Genomic DNA, 25,059 nt, shown 5'->3' with positions numbered 1-25,059 from the left:
GAGAGGATTATGCACCAATTCCAGCACTGGCAAGAAAGCTTGTGAGACCCCTTTAAACCTATGCCTGTCATCCCATGCTATATGGGAGGCTGAGATTGGATGGGTCTTGGTACCTGACCAGCCTGGGACAAGCAAATCCCTGAGAACCCCATCTCCATGGAGGAAATTGGATGCAGTGATGCATGTCTGTGATCCCAGACATGATGGGAAATCTGTAATAGGGTAGATCACACTTCTACCCTAAAAGTGGGTATGAGTAAGAAGCAAGACCCCATCCTGAAAATAATTAGTGAAAACCAGGGTGGACAGGCTCAGCAAGACTCAGAGCACAACCTGAGAGAGAGAGACAGAGAGATACAGAGAGAGATACAGAGAGAGAGATACAGAGAGAGAGATACAGAGAGAGAGAGATACAGAGAGAGAGAGTGCACCAGGCTCATGGCTAGTCCAATGGTTGAGGCAGGATTAGGATAATAAGATCTAACTTCACAGTCCACATTCCCATTCTTTGTGAAATAAGAACTAAGGACAAAAGACAAGAGAAGTAAGGACAGTATAAAAATTAGAATTTTTTTTTTTTGTCCGGTCATGGGGCCTGAACTCTGGGCCTGGGCGCTGTCCCTCAGCTCTTCAGCTCAAGGCTTAGGCTTGCGGTCTACCACTTGAGCCACAGCGCCACTTCCCGCTTTTTTCTTTTTGCTTATGTGGTGCTGAGGAATCGAACCCAGGGCCTCATGCATGCAAGGCAAGCGCTCTACCACTGAGCCACCTTCCCAGCCCCTAAAAATTAGAGTTTTAACAATGCCTATTTAAAGACATATGATCATTCTCATTTTGCTACTGATTTGGTAGCAAAATTAATGTCTGTGTTAAATAACTTTTAGCAGTAATTTAGACAATCTTGCTGATAGATGAGAACAAATCACTTAAAAGTGATTTTTTATGCAAGTGGGAGGGGTACTGAAGAAATATAATCAACAACCTCCACTAAATCTGGAATATTTAAGACTAAATGTTCTAAATAAGGTCTCTGACACTATGGTCAAGACATTCAAAAAGGAAGTAACTAAGTGAGAGTCATCTATTCCTGCATACTAGAATTATAAAAATGTGCATACTGCAATAGCTTGTTGGGATGGCTTAAAACATAAAAAAAAACAAAAAACCCAGTGAGTTCCTTGAACATTTTCCTAACCTTTGAGCAATCCGTTGTATCTGCCTTGAAGACACATTCTAATAAGAAAAGCTGAAATCCATCCTTTCCCTAAGAGATCACTCAATGTGCACTCAATGGGAAAAAAGAAAGGAAGTTAGGAGGTGAGGCTAGCTCAGAATAGTGACTTCCTCAAGGCAAACCATTGAGCTCGAACCTGCAGCTGTTCTGTTCTGAGAGCAAAGGACATAACTCAGTGATGCAGAATGTTTAGACAGGCAGACAGGCAAGCCACCATCCACGCAAATAGTCTTTTTTTCTGGTAAATGATTTTGGGTTTTTATGAATCACATAGCATTGCACAAGAAGCTCTGGATGAATTTGTAGTTTTCATGGGGGAGATGGTTGCATTGGCTTATTTGCCAAGTGCCACTGGAATGACAGACACTCAAACAGGAAGTACGGAGACTGAAAGGAAAGATGATATGTCCAGAAAGGCTCATGGCCAAAGTGTTATAGACAACGTTTTCAATTTTCAAGGAAAATCTGTGCCCATTATTTCAGTTACAAAGGAAAGAAGTAAAACAAACACAATTCATATACAGAGCTTTGGTGCTCTTGAGTATATAGTTTTTCATTTGGCAAGTGATATCCAGACAGGCTTCTGTTCAGAGCTGTTTAACATTTCATTCTATGGGTGCACTGAGAATGATTATACCTGTGTGGGAGACCAATGTAGCCAAAGTATGGAATCATACTGAAAAACCAAAGAGTTAAAGCCATAAGGGACAGGCTGGCCTAGGACTGGAAGGGAATGAGTGTTAGCCAGTGCTTGGAAACATTTGTAGATAGTGGGTGTCTTTTAAAGTTTTAGAAATTAATAAAATAACTGGCAGGAAATACTGGCCTAAAATTGTGCAATGGGAATTTAGAAAGACAGATGTGAATAGGAAGTTCATTTATTAATTTATTGCTACAGTATTTCAAGAAGACAGTTTTGTGATATGTACCAACATATCCAACACATCCACTTTTTGATTCAACAATATCACTCCACAGGGCTTTCTTGTTGTTGTGGTTGTTGCTGTTTTTGCCAGTCACCGGGCTTGAACTCAGACCTTGGGCACTGTCTCTGAAATTTTTTGCTCAAGCTATAGCACTCTACCACTTGAGCCACAGTGCCATTTCCAGCCTTTTCAGTTTATGTGATACAGAGGAATCAAATGACTTTCTGCATGCTAAACAAGCACTCTACCACTAAGCCACCTTCCCTGCCTCAAAAGTTTTCGTTTTGTTCTGTCTCGTTTTTGGTGGTTGTGGGGTTTGAGCTCTGTGCCTGGGTGCTGTCCCTGAGCTCTTCAGCTCACGACAATAGCACTCTACCACTTGAGTCACAGCACCACTTCCAGTTTTCTGGTGGTTATGTAGAGATAAGAGTCACATAGAGGGGCTGGGAAGGTGGCTCAGTGGTAGAGCGCTTGCCTTGCATGCATGAGGCCCTGCGTTTGATTCTTCAGCACCACATAAGCAAAAAGAAAAAAAAAAAAAGCTGGAAGTGGCGCTGTGGCTCAAGTGGCAGAGCCACAGCACCCCTTCCAGTTTTCTGGTAGTTAATTGGAGATAGGATTCTCACAGACTGTCCTGCCCAGGCTGGCTTTGAACCATGATCCTCAAATCTCAGTCTCCTGAGTAGTGAGGATTACAAGTGTGAGCCACCGGTGCCCAGCAATGAAGGTTCTTTAAAATAACATTTTAATGTTTTGGTATTGGATATTGAACCTGGGGCCTCTCATGCTATACAAGTTCTCTATGACTGAGCTAAAGCCCAAACCAATTTAGGATATTTTTGGAAAAAATAGAGAATATGTAAATAAAATAATAGAAACGTGTTTAAGCTGTATATGCAAAGATGTTCATTGGATCATTATTGACAATAAAGAAGAAAATTTTAACTAATTGATGATATAAAATTCTGTGGAGTAGTTAATTCAGATTAAACAATTTCTTAACTCTGAGATAGCTTTCATATGTCACTGAAAGCAGAGGCCAAGGAGCAGTATAATCAGAGATCTTTTGCCTTTACATACATCTATACCTAACATCTCTGTCAGCTTTCTGTGGCAGTGACAACATACCTGAGATGAGTGAGTTAAAGTGATAGCAGGTTTATTTTGGCTCATGGGTTCAGAGGGTTCTGTCCATGGTGTTTGGCTTTTACTGTTTCAGGGATTGTAGAATGGTGTGTGGAGTAGAGGAACAGAGGATAAGAGAGGATTGAGAGAGAGAGAGAGAGAGAGACAGACAGAGAGACAGAGACAGAGAGACAGACAGAGACAGAGAGACAGAAAGAGAAACAGAGACAGAGACAGACAGAGGGCAGACAGAAACAGAGACAGAGAGAGGCACACACACTGATGGCTTGCCCCCAATTATCTAACTTCCTTTCATGAGGCCACACCTCTCAGAAGCTCTCAATAGCAACACAGACTCATGACCAAGCCTTGAAAACACTAGTCTTTGAGGGATGCACCACATCCAAACACCCTATCCCATCCCAGTGATTCTTACAAAACTGTCACCACAGTGGTGGTTTGTTTTACTCAAAAAGTAAGGTGGCTGGGCACCTATGGATCACGCCTGTAATCCCAGCTACTCAAGAGCCCAAGATCGGCCTGGCGCCGGTGGCTCACGCCTGTAATCCCAGCTACTCAGGAGGCTGAGATCTGAGGATCCCGGTTTAAAGCCAGCCCGGGCAGGAAAGTCCTGAAACTCTTATCTCCAATAAGCCACCTGAAAACCGGAAGTGGCCTGTAGCTCGCTCAAGCGGTAGAGTGCTCGCCTTGAGCTGAAGAGCTCAGAGACGGCGTCCAGGCCCAGAGTTCAATCCCCACGATGGACAAAAATATAAAAATAATGGAATGGAAGCCTGTGCAGAGCTGCAGGCGCTGCTGGCGGCCCCGGCGGCTCCAGGGGGCGGAGGTGGACGGTGGCCGGCTTTCTCCCTGCACCCACGCACCGAGGCGTGCAGTCTGGGCGCGCGCGGGCTGTGGCGGTTCCCTCTGTGTGAGGTGGGGACGTGGGGAAGTCGGGCCCCGCCCTCGGCGCGTGGGCGGCGGGCGGGGGCGCGAGCGCAGGGCGCGCGGGCCGGCGGTTGGACGGAGTCCCCCGGGCAGCGCGCGGTGCTCTGCGCAGGTGCAGACGTGCAGACCGAGGCTGGGGGGGGGGGGGGGAGGCAGGCGGGAGGAAGAGGTGGTGAGAGAGCGGCGCCGCCTGAGCCGCAGAGTGAGTGCGAGCGGAGTTGGGGAACCCGCGTGGAGCAGCGATTTGCCTCCCGGCCGCCCGCCGCCCGCCCGGCAGCGGGGCCTCAATGCACTGCGGGGGGAGGGGTCGTCGGGGCTCCGGATGCCGGGAACCCCCGCCGCCGCCGCCGCCGCCGCCGCCGCCGCCGCCGCTGTCCGGAGATCGGGGCCCGGGCAGGTTCCTACTTTTCTGGCCCGCGCCGCGCGGGGTCGCTGACCTCGGGCCGGTGGAGAGGGGAAAGGGCTCCTGGGCCGCCGGGGAGGTGAGAGGGCTCCTGGGCCGGCGGGGAGGGGGCTGGGGCCGGGTGTCGGCGTGGAGGGCTCCGGGGTGCGCGGGAGGGGACCGGCGTGGGGCGGTGGGGATGGCGGGCAGGGGGCTCCAGGGCGGACGGGGAGGGGGTCGGAGCCGGGCAGGGCCGGGGGATCACCGGAGAGGGCGCCCGGGCCGGTGCGGCACCCCGCGACGCCTCAGGGCCGGAGACCCCAGCGAGACGTGTGCACCGGGACTGGCTCGCGGGGCCTCGGGACCGCGAGTCCGGAGCTCGGGGCAGCTGCTCCGGACCCGGCTGGCGGCGTCTGGGGCTGCCCGTGCTTGTGTGTAGCCGAGAAGCGCCCGGGCAGCGGTACCGGGCCGGCCGGAATGGATGAGGCCGTGGGGGCGCCGTGGACAGCTGCGATCCCCGCAAACTCCCGCCCCTGGGGATGCGACGGGGGCGACGGGGGTCCCGCTGGGGTCTGGGCGGGAGGCGTGGACCCGCCCTGCGGACCCCACAGGAGGAGGCAGAGGTGCTCGGGGGGCCCGCAGCTGGAATGCAGAGCAGGCCCCGGTGGCCGTGGGGTGCCTTCCAGGGCTGAGGAAATAACGCCCTCTGTCTCTGGCTGAGCTTGGGGCTGGGAAAGTCCACACGGAGCCGCGGGCGGAGTGTGAGGCCAGAGTGCGAGTTTGGCTGAGCGCTCAGAGCAGGTACATGCAGTGGGGGGGGGGGGGGGGCGGAGGAGCAGGGGAAGTGCTCTGCCTCCAGCCTCCCCTCCCACTGATCCTGTCAGCCCCAGGCCCATGGAAGTTGGTCAGGAGGGTCAGGGCCTTTGGTTTCAGGAGCAGCCCTGGCTTATTGCCAAAGGGCCTTCCTCCAGCAGGGCAGGTCCCCGCAGGGCCAGCCCAGGGCCCTGGACAGCTCCCCAGGCCTCAGCCTGCACAGGCCTCCCACCTCTGCTGGGGACTCTTGGATCTCACTGTCAGGGGTAGGATGTCCCAGAACACTGCGGGGGAGGGGGGCTTTGTGGCCCCAGAGGCAAAGGTGCCTGCCTGTGGCTTGAGGTTAGGGACAGTGGAAAAATTTGAGAATTAAAAGAAGATTGCTAGAAAACAAGAGTAACTGAGAGTCTGCATTGAAAGAGCCAGTCTCTGAGAGCAATTTAGGGACCCGAGGGCCTGGTCCAGTCCTCTGCACTTGGAGATTGCAAAGGCTGCCAGCAGCTACTGAGGTCTTTTCTGCTCCAGGTTTGCATGTCTCCAAGGTTGTTTCAAGGGCTTTTGTCCCCTCATTTACAGAACTGGGGAGCCTGCTAAGTTAGCCGGCCAGAGCTTCAGCAGACATACAACACACTTAATTTTAACTCTCAGCTCTTGACAGTAATATCTGCTGTGTGTATTGAAGTGTGGGGTTGAAAAGTTCGTGTGGCCAGCTGCCTCTCCCTTTACACATGTCCGCAGTTTCTGGTGTGCTTGTTGTTAATTAGATGAACTGGTAATGTGTGAAAGAATGAGGGTGGGATCTCCAGCTGGGGCTGGGGCTGGACTTGTGGGGAAATGTAGGAACCACACTCTTGGGTGGTATCAGCTAGGGGCAGGCTCAGGCAGACGTCTGGGGAAACTTAGGACCCGCAACTGGCTGCAGTATGGATGGTCCCAGTGCTGGATGGCATGTGCCCCACAACACACATAGCCCTTGTCCAGTACAACCATGCTGAGCACATCCCATTTTTCTTGTTCACTGAGCTCTTAGCCTAGGACCTTTGCAGATTTCATTTTCATGCATGAGTCACTTTCTCCCACAAGACCAGATGGCTCATTCCCTTAATTCCTTTACTTTGGTCTGCTGAATTGTGGGTTTACACGGTAAACCACCCCATCTGAAACAGCTACCAGAAGTCAGGTGTCTGTGGCTCATGCCTCCAATCCTAGCTACTCAGGAGGCCAAATCTGAGGATCTCAGCTCAAAGCTAGCTTGAGGAAGAAAGTCCTTGAGGCTCTTACCTCCAATTAGCCACCATAAAGCCTGAAGTGGACGTGGGGCTCATATGGTAGATCACCAGCCGTTAGCAAACAAGCTAAGGAACAGTGCCCAGGCCTTGAGTTCAAGCCCTATTAGTGTCCATAAATAAATAATCAACTGAGTAAATAATAAATAGGCAGCCTTGCATAGTCCTCTGCTGTTCTCACTTTTCTTCTCTTAGTATTTTTCCCTTTCGGCATGATACATTTACTTGTTTCATTATTGTCTTTCTTCCATTAGAATGGATGTTTCTAGAGGAAAATACCTTAAAATGTTTACACACTGGATGGATTCCTAGCCCTTAGTTTAAGGAGCAGCCTTAGTAGGTGCTCCTTAAATGTCTGACTGAAGAGATGCCTGTTTAGGGAGAGACTCATCAGGGAAAGAGACCCAGAGAAGTCTGTAGCATCTGGAGCAGATGGAGAAGCCTGACCCTTGTCTGTTGGTGGCCACTGTTCATTCAGACCCTCTACTGACTTGCCCCCTCCTCCCTTAGAATCTCAGACAAGAAAGGGGCCAGGAGGTGATTTCCTTGGAGAGTGAAAACACATACTACTCTTGGTCTGTTATTGTATCCTTTATTTAGTGGACAGCACTTCAAAGCCAAAATGTGTCATGATTGTTAATAGCATCATACCATGGCCATTTACCCACTGTGTCACATGGTCTCCCAGCCATGGAAGGGAGCAGGGAGGCAGGTGTCCAGGCTAGGCGCAGACAACTCCAGAGGAGAAGACAGGAGAGATGCCCCTGGGAGAAGAAAAATGGAGAAAGCAGATAAAGAGCTTTGACAAGTGCTTCAAAGTCATAATCTTTCTGAAATTACAGGATTGAAGATAAGACAGTTTGAGTGTTTTGCTTATTTTGCCCCCCTTTGAGTGTGTTGGGTGTGAGTGGGTTGGGCAGGAGTGGCTGGGAGGGAAGGCTTTGAAGCCCCTGCCCAGAGGCTGCTGCTGGGGGCGGGAGCTGCCTGGAGCAGACACTGTCATCTCCTTGCCTAACACTGAAGTTGAGAGAGGGGCATTCTTACAGTGGGGACTTTTCCCCTGCCTCTGCTGAGACAGTAGGTCCATTCAGCTTTGTTACCAAAGCTCAAGCAACCACATTGGAGTGCCCCCCGCCATCCAAGCACATAACTTGGCTTAGCAGACATTCTGTTGAATTTGGAAAAGGTTGGGAATTGTTCAGCCTGGCTGCCTTGCAGAGCAGAAGGTGCTTGAGGCAGCTGGGCACATTCAGTTTGGCTTCTGTCTAGTCTTTCTAGGCTAGAGCTTGCACACCTAAGGAGGACCTGACATAATGATGCCCATTTTGTCTGTTCAGACCAGCCATTTAAAACATGCAGTAGGCCTGGCCTGGGTGGGTGCTCCTGTAATTCTATTCAGGAGGCTGAGATCTGAGGACCAAGGTTTGAGGCCAGCACAAGCAGGAGAGTCCAAGAGACCCTCATCTCTACTTAAACATCAAAAAGCCTAAAGTGGAGATGTGGCTCTCAAGGGTTAGATCACCAACCTAAGGAACAGGGCCTGGGGCCTGATAAAAGCCTCAGTACTGGCACAATAAGCAAACACAACTAAATGATAAAACCTGCAGTGGAGGTGAGCAGAGGAGAAATTGTTTCACAAAATATACACTGGGTTTTTAAAAATATATATTGTTATTGTAAAGGTGATGTACAAAGGGGTCAAGTTACATAAGTCAGGTAATGAGTGCATTCCTTATTTGGACAATGTCACCTCTTCCCTTGCGTTCTCCCTACTTTTTCCTTCAGTCCCAACCCACAAGTTGTACAGTCATTTTCAACATTGTATAGTGAATACCGCTGCTGCATTTGTTCCCTCTTTGTCCTTCCATTTCTGTGCTCAACCTTACTCTCCCCAAAAGAGATAAATGAGCAAGACAAGAGGAAAAGAAAACAAAAACAGCAACAAAGAAGAAGAACCCACTTTTCCTGGAGTTCGTTTTGATAAATATTGTTTTATATGACCAACTGTACATAGCTATTGAGCCTCTGTGATCCTCTCCTAAGAATATCCTCCTGGTCTCACTCTGTGCACACACTTGATCTTAATGAGTACTATATAGCTTGGTATGTTTTCTGTGTGTGTGTGTAATACCATGCTGGGATTTAAACTCAGAGCCTTGTGATCTTGCTTGGGATTTGTGTGCTACTGCTGTTCTAGACCTCACTTCTCACCTCTTAGCTTCATTAGCAGCTAGACTTATACTTGTGACCAGCAGTGTGTCTTGTCTTTTCTTTCTTTCCTTTTTTTTTTTCTTTTTCTTTTTGCCAGTCCCGGACTTGAACTCAGGGCCTAGGCACTGTCCCTGAGCTTCTTTTGCTCAAGGCTAACATTCTACCACTTGAGCCACAGCACCACTTCTGGCTCTTTCTGTTTATGTGGTACTGAGGAATCAAACCCAGGGCTTCATGCATGCTAAGCAAGCACTGTACCACAAAGGAACATTCTAGGCCCTTCTTTTTTTTTTTTTTTTAATTTTTTAATAACCCAGGAAGTTCTAAGAATCTATACTTTGTAGAGTCACAACTTTGTAGTGACTCTGAGAATATTGAAATAAGAAAGACATAGCTATTTCTGGTGGACCATGTGCTGTTGGTATAATCTGTAAAAGTTACTATTTCTAAAGCCTGAAGCAGGAGCAGTGTCAGTCATTGGCTTAACTTTAAAAAATGCCTCTTTTAAGGCAATGTTTTTCTTCTGTACGGGAGTTTGAACTCAGGGCTTTGTGTTGCAAGGCAGGAACATTACCATGTGACCCAGGCCCTTAGTTGTCTATTTTCTGTAGTTATTTGTTGAGATAGGGTCTCACTCTTCCTCCCTGCTGGCGTGAATGGACTGCTGGTCCTGGGCTGGCAGGTGCACACTGCTGCTCCCTGCTGAATTTTCTGTTGATGTTGGGTCTCAACATCTTTTTGGCCCGGGCTGATCTGAAACCTAGATCCTTCAATTTTTTTGTCTGCTTATGGAACACAGCAGTGTGCTAGGCCCAAACATCACCCTCCTGGAGGGATCAGAGACCAAGGACATGCTTTTCACTGTGGTGGTGCAGAATTACTTAGTTACTGTACTTAGAAGTAAATCTGTGTGCTAGATTAGAACTTTGAAGATCTTTGGAAATTTACTCTGGTATGCCTTCCTTTTCCTATTTTATGTTGAGCAGTTATCATATGTTTGATTTTAATTAAGAGATTTGCAGAGACCCTGGCAGATCTCTTTTGCTAGCAGCCCCAGTGCTGCGGTATCTGATTCAATTAGGCATTTCAGCCAGTTGGGACTTGATGCCCTTTATCTAAAGAAGCAAGTCAAGGGTTTCTAACTTCAGCACTGTCAAAATGTAAGGATGTGAAAGCCAGCCCTCCATCCAGAGTTCCAGTGTGACCTTGGACATTACCCGTCTCCAAGCCTTCCAGTATGTCAGCATTGTGTTTGCAGGCTACTAAGCAAAGCCAGCTCATGTGCAGCATGCACACAAGTTGCTCTGCTCAGTTCTGAGCATAATTTAGGCTGTGTGATTATTAGCTATCATGACTACCTGTCATAACCACAACTGAAGCCTGACAGGCTTCAGTTCGCATGATATACAATGAAATTAATGTTGTCTTTGCAGTATATCTTCTGATGTTTTGCAAAGTCAGTGCTCGGATAATTTGAGCACTTTTGTCACTGTCCTCAAGCCAAGGGAGGTGTGTGTGGGAGGTGATGGGAGAATGGAGTCCAAGGAGTTAGAAGTGCATGTGGGCACAGGAACGCTAGCTCACCAAATGGAGTCAGCTGCAGGCACAACCTGATATAGTGGTGAGTGGAGAAATTAGTCACATGTATAAATAAAAGGAGATGCTGCTCAAGGTTTCTGAGGTCCTTTTCCCTCCCCCCCACTTCTGCTAACTGTCTTCCAGAAATGGAGCAAGATTATTATTGGAACCACAATTTTAAGAATTGAGGCTACAGTTTGGGCTCTTTTAGTTGTAAGAGTTAATAATGTAGGAACAAAACTTTTCCTCAGTTGAAAGTGCTGGATTCTTGGTACTTGATCTGCTCCAGGGAGAACTGTATTTCTGCACAAAGAGCAGTATTTGGCGGGATGGTGGGTCGGTAAGCACTAGCACATGGGTTGGAGAACCAGAGTGGTGTTAGTTGATTCTTCCTGTGGGCAGGAACCCTTTTCCCCCCGTGCAATTTGGAAGCCCAAGGAGAGTCTGCACATAATCTTATACCTAGGGCTTGGAGGGGTGTAATGCCCCTGGGGTATTTGGAGAGCATATCTGAGCCTAAAGCCAATACATTTGATTCTTTTTTCTGCTACCCTTTTTCATCTTCTATATCCTGATGTCTGCACGTACTGGTTGATTGCTTCTCTTGTTGGTTTTCCTGGACTTGCCAGCCTCAGAGACTAGGATGCTTGAGTAAGACTTTTCCTGTAGTAGCTTCTGGGGAGGATCATCATCATGCATGCTGATAGAATTGCTCAGAGGGCACGTGTAGTTGTTAGCACCTGTAATCCCAGGTACTCAAGAAGCTGCAGCACCAATTTCATGAGGATGAAATTGGTGTGGTAAGTTGCATGCCACCTTGGCTTCAGTCCCCAGCATCATAAAAAAATAAAATAAAAACAACACAAACAAACAAAAAAAAAGTGAATGCTGTTGCTTGTGAGGGATGGTTTCCGGGTTGCCATGGAAACCAGGGCTACCTGCTTCCACTGAGGCAGAGCTCTGCAGAGCTGACTCCTCTTTGGATGTGCCCTTCTTCAGATGACCTTGGCTTTTACCTTCCCCTAGGGACAGTGTGCCCATCAACCTAGCCCAGGATAGATGTACTCTGGCATGTGAGCCAGAGTGCAATTTAATTCATCAAAAGGACTATTTGCCATGAAGAACGAATGTGTGTGTGTGTGTGTGTGTGTGTGTGTGTGTGTGTGTGTGTGTGTGTGTTTTCTTATTTTTTTGTGTGCCAGTACTGGGGCTTGAATTCAGGGCTAAGTCCTCTCTTAGGTTTTTACTGGTGCTCTACCAGTTGAGACACACCTCCACTTCTGGCTTTTTGTTGGTCAATTAGAGATAAAGAGTCTCATGGACTTTCCTGTCCAGGTTAGCTTGGAACAGGGATCCTCAGCTCTCAGCCTCCTGAGTAGCTAGCATTACAGGCCACTGAGTCATGGTGAAGAGAGGAGCATAGGCCCCAGGGTGCCACTGTTGTTTTCAACCATAGATGAATACAAATTCTGTTATGCAGGATGGGTTTCCTCATGGGGGATGCTCAGGTCTCTGGTAGCCTTCTTTCTCTACTTGCAGAACTGCCCTTGAAATTGGCCCTCTATTTCACAAAGTCTGAGTCTCAATGCTATTGACATTTCAAGCTTTATAACCAAAAAGTTTCCATCCCCACTTCAGGAGACTGGCTTGCTCATGTGTTGGGATAACCAAAAATGTGTCTACACTTTCCAGATTGTCTTCTCAGGGAGCAGCCTATTCCCTTTCCCACTCCTGCCTAGCTGAGAACCCCTGCTTTGTTCTCCCTAAGAAGTGAGAGCAGTTGTATGATATCAGAGCAACTAGACTTCTGCAGCAGGTAGAAGCTGCGTTTTCATTCTTTGAGCCTAGAAGTAGGACTCCCACGTAGAGGATTCCCACTTGGCGGTTTGTTGTTTGTATTCCTTTAATTTTCCTTGGTTTCTTTGCCCTTTGTGTTGCTTTATTTTCCTTAGGTTCTCCACATTTCCTCCCCAGTTTCCTTCACTCCTAAAAGGCCATTCATTGTCTTCCTAACGTTCCCTGAATGCTTTGCAATTTCAACCTTCCTGTTTCTTTCTCTTATTTACCTACATGATGGTGGCAGGGAGAAGTGGTGACTGGTGAGTTTGAGTCTTAGTTTTCTAACAAGGTTTGGATTCTGAGTGCTGGTGACTGAGTTGATAGCCACCTTTAGAGGATAAGAAGAGTAAGATGGATGGAGGAGGGTGGGTAACTGGGCCAGCATGGCTTACTTAGTGGTCTGAGTCAGAAAAGAAAGACGTGTATAGGACGGGGACAGTGAGTAAAGGACCACACAGCTCTTTGTCTCTCAAGTCCTCTTGGCTAGCTGGGTAATAAAGGATATTGGTACTTGTTAGTGTCCCCAAAATATTGCAGCAGGAGGCTAGAGATACTTGTTTACTTGATTAAATTATTTATTTTGGGTTCTCACTGGGACTTGAGCTTTTTTCTCTCAGGCTGGGGCTTGAGCTTTTTTCCTTTCAAATCTGGTACTCTACCACTTGAGGTATACCTTTACTTCTGGCTCCTGGCTTTTTGCCGATTATTTGGAGCTAAGAGTTTCATGGACTTTTCTGTCCAGGCTGGCTTTGAACTGTGATTCTCAAACCTTACCTTCCTAAATAGTTAAGATTATAAGCATAAGGCACCAGCACCTGGTCCCCTGTTTGTATAAATCTTTACCCAGTTTGCCTGAGGAGATTTGTGTCCTAACCTAGCCAAATTCTTTTCTTATGTAATGACATGCCTTTGTGTTTACCTGTGTCTCTGGCTGTTGCAACTGATGGCTGTATCCCTGGGCTGGTGATTAGCTGAGCTTCCCCAAGTAGGCTTCTCCCTCCCTCCCTCCCTCCCTCCCTCCCTCCCTCCCTCCCTCCCTCCCTCTCTCTTTCCCTCCCTCCTTTCCCTCCCTCCCTCTCTCCCTCCCTCCCTCCCTCCCTCCCTCCCTCTCTCCCTCCCTCTCTCCCTCCCTCCCTCCCTTCCTTCCTTCCTTCCTTCCTTCCTTCCTTCCTTCCTTCTTTCCTTCCTTCTTTCCTTCCTTCTGTCCTCTGAACCTTTTCATTTTCGGTTCGAAATTGGCATAGTTTAGGATTCTGGTGTTCAGTGGTTCTGAAGTCCTTTGTGAGCCATTTTTTTTCCCATGCTGCTACACACAATTAGCCTTGATTTTGAAGTGTAATGCATTTCCAAATAACTGTATATATGTGTGTATGTGTGTGTGTTTGCACGAGTATGCACGTGTGCACGAGTGTGTGTTTGGGCTCTTTAACCAAAATGTATAACCACAGGTGGCTTTTCCCTGGGCCCTTCATGAATCCTGTGGCTTGGGAATAGAGTCCGTTGAAAGGTTTGGGGCAGACTGCACATTTTTTGGTTAAGCAAGATGTGTGAGGGCTGGGAAGGTGGTTCAGTGGTAGAGCTCTTGCCTTGCATGCCTGAGGCCTGGGTTCGATTCCTCAGCACCACATAAGGAAAAAGAAAAAAAAGCCAAAGTGGCGGTGTGGCTCAAGTGGTAGAGCGCTAGCCTTGAGCTGAAGAGCTGAGGGACAGTGTCCAGGCCCAGAATTCAGGCCCCACGACCGGACCCCCCTAACCCCCCCCAAAAAAGCGTGAATTCCAATAAGCCTTGGTAGGATGGTTTCTCCATAAATCCTGCCCACCCTGATCCATGCTGCCTCACCATGGCCCAGACTTTTCCAGTGGATTCATGGTCTAGTTCTTTCAGTGGAAAGTCACCACTTAACTTCTTGAACATTTTTGACTTGGGGGAATGAGACTCTTTCTTCCATTGCTACATGATAAGTAGGTGCTGGCTGTGTCAGATGCACACATCTACACACATTCAAGCAGTTATACTTTCAATGGAAGGTGGTCAGCAGCAGAGAAACAATTCTGCTAGCCACCGAATCCCATTTTCTCTGGTATGTGTCACTTTTACAGTAAGTTGGCTCAACTCTCATCCATCAAAGCTTTGGCCGAGAACTGGGTGTGTTGTTATCACATCTGGCCTTCACTTATGTCCAGTGACAGACTCTTTAGAAGTGCTTTCTCAGTTTCATTCCTCAGCTGAACCTGTTCTAGAAACCTTCCCTCCATTCTGATGGGAGAAACACGGCAATGCTTTATTTCTTCTAGGTGTTGGGGTTGTAGGTGATGATAATGTGCAAACCCAGCATGCATAAGGCCTTACTATTTCAGGCCCTCCAAGGCCTGAAAAGGGAGGAAAAGGAAAACAAGAAAAAAGAATTGGGAAGCATATAGTGTATCTTGGCAGTACTTAAGGCTTGGACCTCACTGTTAATAGATTGATGCTCCACCAGTTGAGTCATGCCATTAGCCAAACTTTTTGCTGGTTATTTTGGGAGAAGGCATTTCCTAGACTTTTCTGCTTATGCTTGCTTTGAACTGGGATCCTCCAGCTCTCAGACTCCCAAATAGCAAAAACTCTCAGTCACTATTGGGTGACAGATGGTCTTAGAAGCTTCTTGTGGGTATGCTACAATGAGGTTATCACACACACACACACACACACACACACACACACACACACACAATCTAAAATGAAGAACAAAGACTAGTCTGGTGTAATCTGATCTTCATGTGGATAATGGCAGGGACAAGTGTGACTTGGGAACTACTGCTTAGATAGAAGCCTGGCCACTAACGTGCTAGTCCTGCAAAACAAACTGTTTTGAGGCTGAAAACACGGCTTTGGAAACAGAAGGTTTAAGGATTAGCTATGGATTTTGTAAGTTATGAAAACTTACTGAAGCAGTTAAGTAATTTTGATACAATATTCTAAATCCAAATATTTTCCAATTGAATTCACTTTTTAGGTTTATGGAATACAGGGAATAGAGCCAGTTTGCTCGTCGTAATCAAAATTTCTTTTTTTTAATTTATTTTATTTTATTTGTGAACATACTGTACAGAGGGGTTACAATTACAAGGGCAGGATAATGCGTACATTTCTTACCAAGCATTGTTTACCCTTTGTTTACCCTTCACATCCCTTCCCAGCCTCCCCCCTCCCCCGTAATCAAAATTTCTTTGAGGCCTTTTCTTTCCCCCAGGTGAAAGGCAAATTTCCCAGTGAGTCTACAGAAAGCTAGCTATGTATTATGCAGGGTGCCCCAGGCCTTGAAGAGCTGGCAAGGTAGGCAGGAATATTTTTGTGTGAGCTAGGCAAATGTTCACAAATATGATCACTGGGAAAGACTTCTGACTGAATTTACTGGTCAGACAATGAGCTCATGTCATCCTGAGGGCTTTATGCAGGCAGAGATAAAGCGGTGGGACTAGATGAGTGTGGTCTGTGTGGGAGCTTTGCTCAGGGTTGGCTCTTGGAGAGAGGGCACAATAGCTCACCTATTTGGTACAACAGCCATGGAGATGGCTGTGGTACTGGTGTCTGGTTTATCATCTGCAGGCTACACAGTGTTCTTCCAAGTTGAACCTCCCGTGATTCCCAAGAGACTGATTCTGTGCAGAGTGGAGTGACAGCTTTTGTGTGTGTGTCAGCTTGTGGCAGGAGCTGTTTAGAGCCACTGAGACATGGTACATGTGGTAGGAGATAGGGAACATGCTGATGGATTCAAGCTCTCCTTAAAAATATTTTGCTTTATGTCAGGTGCTGTGGCTCATGCCTGTAATTGTAGATACTCAGGAGGGTGAGATTGGAGGATCATGGTTCAAAGCCAGCCAGGGCTATAGAGTCCATGAGACTATCATCTCCAGTTAACCACCAGACAATTAGAAGTGGAGCTGTGGCTCCAAGTGGTGTAGATCACTAGCCTTGAGTACAAAAGCTCAGGGGCAGTGCCTAGGCCCTGAGTTCAAGCCCAGGGACACTCTTCCCCCCCCCCCCCCCCATTACACACACATGAGTAAATCTAGACTTTTTTTGTTTATTTAACAGAGATCTACTGAGTCTCTGATTAGATTTGATTAGCCCCTACATACTGTGGTAGCCAAGACCAAAGGATGGAAGGTGAGGAAGTCATTGAGATGAATTAAGATGCCTTGTTCTCAAGAAGAACAGGGACAAGAAGAAAAGGGAGAGATAAAAAGTCCTCCCGGGTGAGTCAGTTATTGTACTAAGTACAGTTAGAACAGTTCCATCTCTCTGGGAAGGGCTTGGGAGGATTGCTCTGCTATGAGCAATATCTCACTGTGGCAAGGGGGGCAGAAAGAAGGACAGGGACATTACAATCGAGCAAATGGCATAAGTATGGTGAAGGGACTTTTCCATTTTTTCTTTTTCCTATGAGAAGTATGTATAAAACAGGATTTCTTGGGACCAAACGGTACGAGGTTCTGGTCAAACTTAGAGATTTCAATGTTCTAATCTTCATTGAAAATCATGTTGAATTTTACAACAGAGAGGCATAAGCGCAATTGGGGAGGGGGGGTGGGAGCAATTTTGTCGAATCACAGTTGGCATGGGATTGGAGCGAATGAGAGCAACAAGGTGCAGGGTTGTTTTCAGGGATCTGCTGATGGAATCCTGAGAACAAAGGTGGTAGGAAGAGTCTGGGAATGAGCATGGAAGATGCGCCTATGGAAGGAGTGATAAGGAGACTTGGTGTCTTGTAAATGTAAAACAAGAGTTGATGATGTTTTCTGGAAATGTGCCTGGGTATCATCATTTGTAGGCGAGTTGAGAAGCTCATGGAAGTTAAGTTTGTGTTGATTGAACAATGTCATCAGCAACTTATGGAAGCCATTACTGGAGATGGGCTGGTGCTCAGAAAGGCCCTGGGGTTGGGGAAGCAGAAGAAAAGCTCCTGGGCTCCATTTTGTGTGTGTGTGTGTGTGTGTGTTTGTGTGTGTGTACTGTAATGGTCATCCCATGTTGAGATGAGAGAGGCAGGAGATCAGATAACAAGACAAGGGATGGGGAGATTGAAGATAGAAGTAGAAGTCCATGCTTCTCTTGGGCTGCAGTGTAGACACAGAGAGCCAGTGAAGGTGTTGGGGTGAGGTGGGGAGGTGGGAGAACCTCTGTACTACTAGGGCATATGGAGGCCCAGGGAACTGGGTGTGATGACTTATGCTTGTACATTTCATCAGTTAATGGAGGAGCGTTCAAATGCTCTAACAGTGAGATGTTTAAGAGTGTTGGGAACCACAACCACAGACTTAGAATAATGCAATGAGATCCACGACCTGATTGATGAAAGAAGACAAGAATGGATATCCAGGGTGAGATCTGCAAACATTGCTGGCATTAGGGTCTGGGTGGTTGAGGAACTCACATTGATTTGAGCAGATAGAAGTACCAGAAAATGGACCCTAAAGCCAAGCTCTGTCCGTACAGTCATTTTATTTTATATATTTTTTTGTCAGTAGTGGGGCTTGAACTCTAGGCCTGAGCGCTGTCCCTCAGCTCTTCAACTCAAGGCTAGCACTCTACCACTTGAGCTACAGTGCCGTGGCTCATGCCTGTAATCCTAGCTACTCAGGAGGCTTAAATCTGAGGATCATGGTTGACAGCCAGCCCAGGCAGGAAAGTCCATGAAACTCTTATCTCCAATAAACTGCCAGAAAACCGGAAGTGGCACTACAGTCATTTTAATTGGCTAGGCTCCATGGTCCTTATGTAATAATCATTGGCTAGGTTGCATGGTCCTTATATAACAGTTATTTTAATTGGCTAAGCTGATGGCAGACATTCAGGTAGCTGCCATTCCTTGTGGCCTTGAGTTTTTTCTTTAATCTTTCTATATTGAGTCTCTAAGCTTTGTATTTTGGTGGTTTTTGTTCATGTCATATATCCACGCTCAGAATATTCTAGATACAATGGAACCCCAGAGATATCTGCCTCTTTTTTGGTACATTTTTATTGTAAAAATACTGTACAAAGGGGTTACAGTTACATGAGCAAGGTAATGAGTATATATTCTATTGAGCATTGTTTCCTCCTCCTTTGTTTTTCCCCTTCCATCCCTTTCCTCCAACCTCCCCAACTATTTCCCCCCCCCCCCACCCTGCCGAAGTTGTAGTTTGTTTTCAACATAGTGTCTCGTATATCTCATTGGTACAGTGGGTCAACCTGTATCCCTATTTAAGCATTTTGTTTTTTCCTTTCCCCTCCTCAAATTAGAGAAGTGTATATGCAAGATGCAGGGCACCGGAATCAAATACAGTGAAAACAGGAGTTATACCATGGGGAAGGCGCATACAAAAAACAAAAACAAAAAAATCACATAGTACATTATAAATACGTTAGAAACAATAGCAAGCAAGAAAAAAAAAATTGTGTCCCTATCTTGGGGTCCCTATTTCGCTTAACATCATCTCATGTGTTCATATGTATATAGCTTTTGATCTTTTCTGCTTGTCCTAGAAATGTATTAATTATTGCAAATAAGGGAAACCATGGGACCTATGGTTCTTTGTGCTTTAGTATAATTTTTCCAAGTCTTTCTATTTCCCCAAAAATGGGGAAATGTCATTCTTTCTGATGGAGGCATAGAATTCCATTGTGCATACATACATACACACACACACACACAACACACACACACAGACATACACATATATACATCTATATGTACATATAGCTACACATCTATATGTACATATAGATGTATATCACATTTACTTGATCTGTTCATCCAGTGAGGGGCATCTGGGTTGGTTCCATATCTTAGCTATGGTAAATAATGCTGCAATAAACATAGTTGTGCTCGTAGCCTTAGTATGGCCTTGTTTGGGTAAATGCCCCAAAGTGGGATTGCTGGGTCATAGGGGAGCTCTATGTAGTCTTTTGAGGAACCTCCATACTGCTTTCCCCAGTGGTTGAAAATGTTTACTCTCCTACCAACAATGCATGTAGGGTTCCCTTCTAGCCACATCCCCTCCAGCATCTGTTGTTATTAGAGTTCTTGATTATAGCCATTCTAACTGGGGTGAGGTGGAGTCTCAATGTTGTTTTGATTTGCATTTCTTTTATGGCTAGAGAAGTTGAGCATTTCTTCATGTGTGTGTTGGCCATTCTTTTTTTTTTTGTTGTTGGTCGTGGGGCTTGAACTCTGGGCCTGGGCGCTGTCCCTCAGCTCTTCAGCTCAAGGCGAGCACTCTACCACTTGAGCTACAGCGCCACTTCCGGTTTTCTGGTGGTTTATTGGAGATAGGAGTCTCACGGTCTCTCCTGCCCGGGCTGGCTTTGAACCGTGATCCTCAGATCTGAGCCTCCTGAGTAGCTAGGATTACAGGCGTGAGCCACCAGCGCCCGGCTAAAACCTTTTTTTTTTTTTTTTTTTGTCGGTCAAGGGGCTTGAACTCTGGGCCTGGGCGTTGTCCCTCAGCTCTTCAGCTCAAGATGAGTGCTCTACCACTTGAGCTACAGCGCCACTTCCTGGCCATTCTTATTTCCTCTTCAGAGACGTTTTTCTTTAAGTCTTTTTTTTTTTTTTTTTTGCTGGTCGTGGACCTGAACTCTGGGCCTAGCTGCTGTCCTTCAGGTCTTCAGCTCAAGCTAGCGTTCCACCACTTGAGCCACAGCACCACTTCTGGCTTTTTCTGTATATGTGGTGCTGAGGAATCAAACCAGGGGCCTCATGCATGCAAGGCAAGCGCTCTACTACTGAGCCTCCTTCCCAGCCCTTTCTTTCAGTCTTTTTTTTTTTTTTGGTCCAGTTGTGGGGCCTGACCTCTGGGCTTGGGCACTGTCCCTCAGCTCTTCAGCTCAAGGCTAGCGCTCTACCACTTGAGCCACAGTTCCACTTCCAGCTTTTTTCTATTTGCTTATGTGATGCTGAGGAACCGAACCCAAGGCCTCATGCATGCAAGGCAAGCGCTCTACCACTGAGCCACCTTCCCAGCCCCCTTTCTTTAAGTCTTTAGTCCCTGATTTATCTGACAGTTGTTTTTTGGTAGATTTGTTGTTGGGGGATTTACATCTGTCTTTTTTAAGTTGATTCTGTATCTCTGAATCAGACTTTAATTAAAACTCACAGTATGCCTGGGAAGCCTCACCTAAAAAACTAAATTGGGGAGAACAATGGCGTTCAAACTTGTGTCCTACCTCAGTGACAGTCTCCTCTTCTGATCTGTGGCTTCCATGTAATTTAAGATCACACCCCAGCCTGCTTATTTATACCTTATTTTGAGGGAACAAGAAGCCAGATTTGGCAATGGGAGAGTCTCTGGTGGACCTTACCACATACTGACATTCTGGAGGGGTGTGTGGCAGCTAGAAGCACAAAAGTGGTGTCTTTGCAAAATTGTTGTCTCCTGGGAGAGGTGTTGTTCCTAAAGTTCCTCTGACATTTAATTGTGAGAACTCATCTGCCACTTTGCTTTCAGTGAGAACCATAACCAGCTGACCAATCTTTGCTAAGACCAAGGACTTGTGCATGGAGTGTACCACTATAGGCCTCTGTCACCACTTCCATTCTTGTTCTAGAGGAAACCAACTCAGAATGTCAAGAACGCTCCCTCCAACCCTCAGTCCTGAATCTTCCCACTTACAGTGATTAGTTTTGAAGGACAGTATGTTAAACGACATAAATAATCCCCCTTAAAAACAAAAGGACACAACACACGTTTTCACTTAACCTGTAAAAGCTAAATGGTTAGTCTCGAAGTACTAGGGAATAGAATGATGATTAACAGAGCATGAAAATGGGGTGGGGGAGGAAGTGAAGAGAACATGGTTTATGGGTACAAGAGTGAAGTTGGATAGAAGAGGTAACTTTTTTTGGTGCTGGGTTTTGAACACAGTACCACATACATACAAGTGTATATTGTACCACTGAACAAAACCCCCAGTTTAGAAGGAATAACTATGAAAGTTAACCCATTATGTCAAAGGTAATTGATGGTGGCGCAGGGATATAAATGGGGACTGTGGAGTAATGTATAAGATGAAGAACAAATAGACATATAGATAGAGACAAACATATACACACATTTATGTATATATGCATTTAGTATATATATGTATACATTTACATATATACGGTATATAAGAAGCTAGAATAATGAAACCCACTCAACACTGCAAACAGGAGGTTAAGGGAATGTGATTAAAAAACAAACAGTGGGGGGGAGTTTGGAAGTAGCTCAGTGGTAGAGTCCTTGCCTTGCATGTTGAGGCCTTGGGTTCAATTCCTCAGCACCGCATAAGCACAAAAGACTGAAAGTGACACTGTGGCTTAAGCAGTAGTGCGCTAGCCTTGAGCTAAAGAGCTGAGGGACAGCGCCCAGGCAGAGTTCAGGCCCCACGACCAACAAAATGAATGAATGAATGAATGAATAAATATGTAAATAAAACAAGGGGTGAACTTGCTCAAAGTCCACTGTGTTGTCCATCTATGGAATATAGTAATGAAATCCCCCTGTATTATATACATGTGTGCTAATAAAAAGTAGCAAAAATGATTAGTTAAATGTCTGAAAATAGCTAGCATAAATGTGCCAGTGAACAGGCCAGTACTGTGAGTGGATAATTAAACATTAGACACTCATGTGTCTAATGTGGTCTGTACCGTGTCTGTGTCTTACCCCATGAATAGGTAAAGGCCTAGGCAACAACTAAAATAAACACAGACAAAAATACTTAAATAAATTAAAAATGTGAAAACACAGATATTCTTGTTTTCTCTTCTCTCAGGAAGTGTGTTTAGCAGAGTTCTGGGCAGAGGCAGACACTGTCTTGATCATGTTGAGGGAGCGAAGTGTAGGTCACCTGCTGCACAATGAGGTGAGGAATTGCACAGGAGCTACAGGAGTCCTGGGGGAAGACTCTATGGACAGTGCTCAGAATTCCCCAGTAGAGCAGATGGAGTGACATTGTGTCCACACAAGTATATTCTGGGGATAAAAAGCTCTTTGAGTAACAGGAGAGGAAAAAGGAGGCCTCTCCCTTTCTGGGATGTTTCACTTTGACAAATTAATTCCTATTTAATTTGTAGCCATTTAAGTTCCCAACATCCCTGAGCGATGCAGAAGTTAAGTCTGCATGACAGATACTGCTAGTGGGGCAAACTAAGGAAGTGCTGGATGACAATGCAGACAAGTTGACAGAACTAGGAAGTGAACTAACCCTACTGTCAGAGAGGCAGGCATAGACCATGCTTCTACATTGATACATTCATACATATATACACATGCACACACATATATATGTATACATAAGATTATGCATATATATATATATATAGTATATATGTAAATATGATTTTCTTGATGGGCATATCTGAAAATCCTGGATCATGAATTATATTTCTTGGTTTTCTCTTCCTGTCTTCACCATCCATTTCTCATCTGTGATTTGTTCTCTTGGTGGACACAGTCCTCTCTGATCTTGGAGACTGGGTCTGTCCACATCCCAAACAGAAAGAGTTTGGAGATCTCTGGGCAAGCGAATGTTTCCTCACTGTGTTCCTTCACTCTGGGCGACAGGCCGAGCACAAGTGTGGCTGTGAGGACCGGAGCACAGCTGTGGTCAGCGCCAGTTGACACGGTGGCACATGGAGTCCTGTTCACATTCCTCCCGTGTGTTAGCCCAAACATGCTGTGAGATTGACGTTTAATGAGGCCACACTTGGGAGAAGAATCCTGTGTACTCTGCAGGAACAATTTTGCAACATCTCATGTCTCATTTGCCACATTCTTCAAAGAATCTCATGAATCCAACCTTGTCTTTATAAAGCCAGTTGGCTGCTTGCTTTATTCTGGTTATTCCTTGAACTTGCAGGTTTCTCCTTGCATGGTAAATCTTTGAATAAAGTGTATTTGTGTCTCAACTTTAACAAGGCAAAATTTAAATATGCTATATACTTTGTACACTTAATAATGTTAAGTATAGCCAGGTGCCGATGGCTCATGCCTGTAATCCTAGTAACTCAGGAGGCTGAGCTGTGAAGATCATGGTTCATAGCCAGCCTAGGCAGCAAAGCCCTTGAGATTCCTTTTTTTGGGGGGGGGGTCCGGTTGTGGAGCCTGAACTCTGAGCCTGGGCGCTGTCCCTCAGCTCTTCAGCTCAAGGCTAGCACTCTACCACTTGCGCCACAGAAACACTTCGGGCTTTTTTCTTATGTGGTGCTGAGGAATCGAACCCAGGGCCTTGAGCATGCAAGGCAAGTGCTCCACCACTGAGCCACCTTCCCAGCCCCGCCCTTGAGACTCTTATCTCCAATTAACCACCTGAAAACTGGAAGTGGCCCTGTGGCTCAAGTGGTAGAGCACTCACCTTGAGTTGAAGAGCTCAGGGACAGCGCCCAGGCCTAGAGTTCAAGCCCCACAATGGACAAAAAAAAAAACCCTAAATATAAGAAAAGAGCCAGTCACAAGGGTAATAAATCATTAATAGATTAGGTAGTGACTTGAGAGCAGGTAGTGACTGGAAAGCAGGTTTTAAACCCTGACAATGTAAGAGTTCACTTAGAACTAAGAATACTAAATGTAAATTCTCCTTGCCAAGAGGTTTTTTTTTTTTTTTTTTTAACTTTACGTGGCTTTATTTTTTTCAGTTAAAATAATGGAATGAAACCACAATATTTCCTTTTTTGTTATTTTGCAGAAAAAAACATGTCTGCAATAATCAAGGATGTGTGTGATGGGTAAGTGTTGCAAAGATTCTTCTGAAGCATTCAGTCCATACCTTGGCAGGAACATAGGAGTATTTCCGCTGGAGGGATAGAATATTATCCATAATCCTGTAAATAAAGGATAACCATAAATCTTATTCGTAACTGTTCATGTGACCTACCTAGTCACAAAGAATTACCTTGTGAGAGTTACCCTTCTTTCTCCACCAAAATCTTTCCCCTACTCCTTGAAGAATAGAAAGCATGGAATGGCTGGCTCCATATGTACAGAGGGTTGGTATTATTTCTTTTGAACACTCATGTTCCTTTCATCCTTCCAAGCAGGGAACCTTTAGACTAAATGTTCCTAAGAGTTAAATACACACTCCTTCTGACATACACTGAAAGCATCCCACAGGCCCCTGTGGAAGAATTAACAGACAAGTCCGTGGGTAATTGTGTGTTTTGTGGAATTTTCCCACTGACTGACACGCCTTTCCTCCCTCTGGGTTGTTCTAACCATCCTGAGGAAGGGCACATTGGAAAGTCGCATGGTATTTCTTGACTTGTAAAGCAGAACTGTGAATAGAATATTAGGGGAAGTTAGAGAAGACTTGCCATACTTAGTGTGTTCCAATCTGTGTGGGGTGAACTGATTGTGAGTTAAAGAATTCAGTGACAATTGGCAATGTGCTAATTCTCACACGTTTAAATTGCTGCCATTTACCTTGCTATCATTTCTTTGCCTCAATTCTTCAAAATGAAGAATGTTGCCACTCACAATTTAAGTCCGTCCACCCCCAAGCCTTGATGAAATGCTTAGAGGTGAGCAGTAGCCTTGGTCTAGGAACTTCAGAGAGGAAAGGACTGTTGGTCTTAGGGTCTTAGGTGAGTTAAAGCCATTTTCTTTAGAGACCCCATTGTGCCTATTTGAGACTGACTCCATTCTAATCATAGTGAATGTAATTCACCTCACCCCTGGAGAACAAATAAAAATGAAGAGGAGCACTTTTGTTTC

General features: G+C 45.9%; 1 protein-coding gene across 2 annotated transcripts in view; it reads left to right on the top strand.

Annotated features, from left to right (window-relative positions):
• Positions 1 to 24,018: 24,018 nt before the first annotated feature.
• Positions 24,019 to 25,059, top strand: part of LOC122120726 (engulfment and cell motility protein 1-like) — a 135,457-nt gene continuing 134,416 nt past the window's right edge. For both annotated transcript variants that reach the window (XM_042694952.1, XM_042694951.1), the window contains exon 1: positions 24,019 to 24,074. In XM_042694952.1, the coding sequence (XP_042550886.1) occupies positions 24,043 to 24,074 (32 nt within the window). In that variant the 5' untranslated portion in view covers positions 24,019 to 24,042. The remainder of the gene's footprint in view (positions 24,075 to 25,059) is intronic.

The sequence above is a fragment of the Dipodomys spectabilis genome, unplaced genomic scaffold, assembly GCF_019054845.1.
Source record: "Dipodomys spectabilis isolate Male_0828 unplaced genomic scaffold, ASM1905484v1 ptg000178l, whole genome shotgun sequence".
NCBI lineage: Eukaryota > Metazoa > Chordata > Mammalia > Rodentia > Heteromyidae > Dipodomys > Dipodomys spectabilis.
Note: the sequence above shows the minus strand (reverse complement) of the source record. Positions and strands in the feature narration are given on the sequence as shown.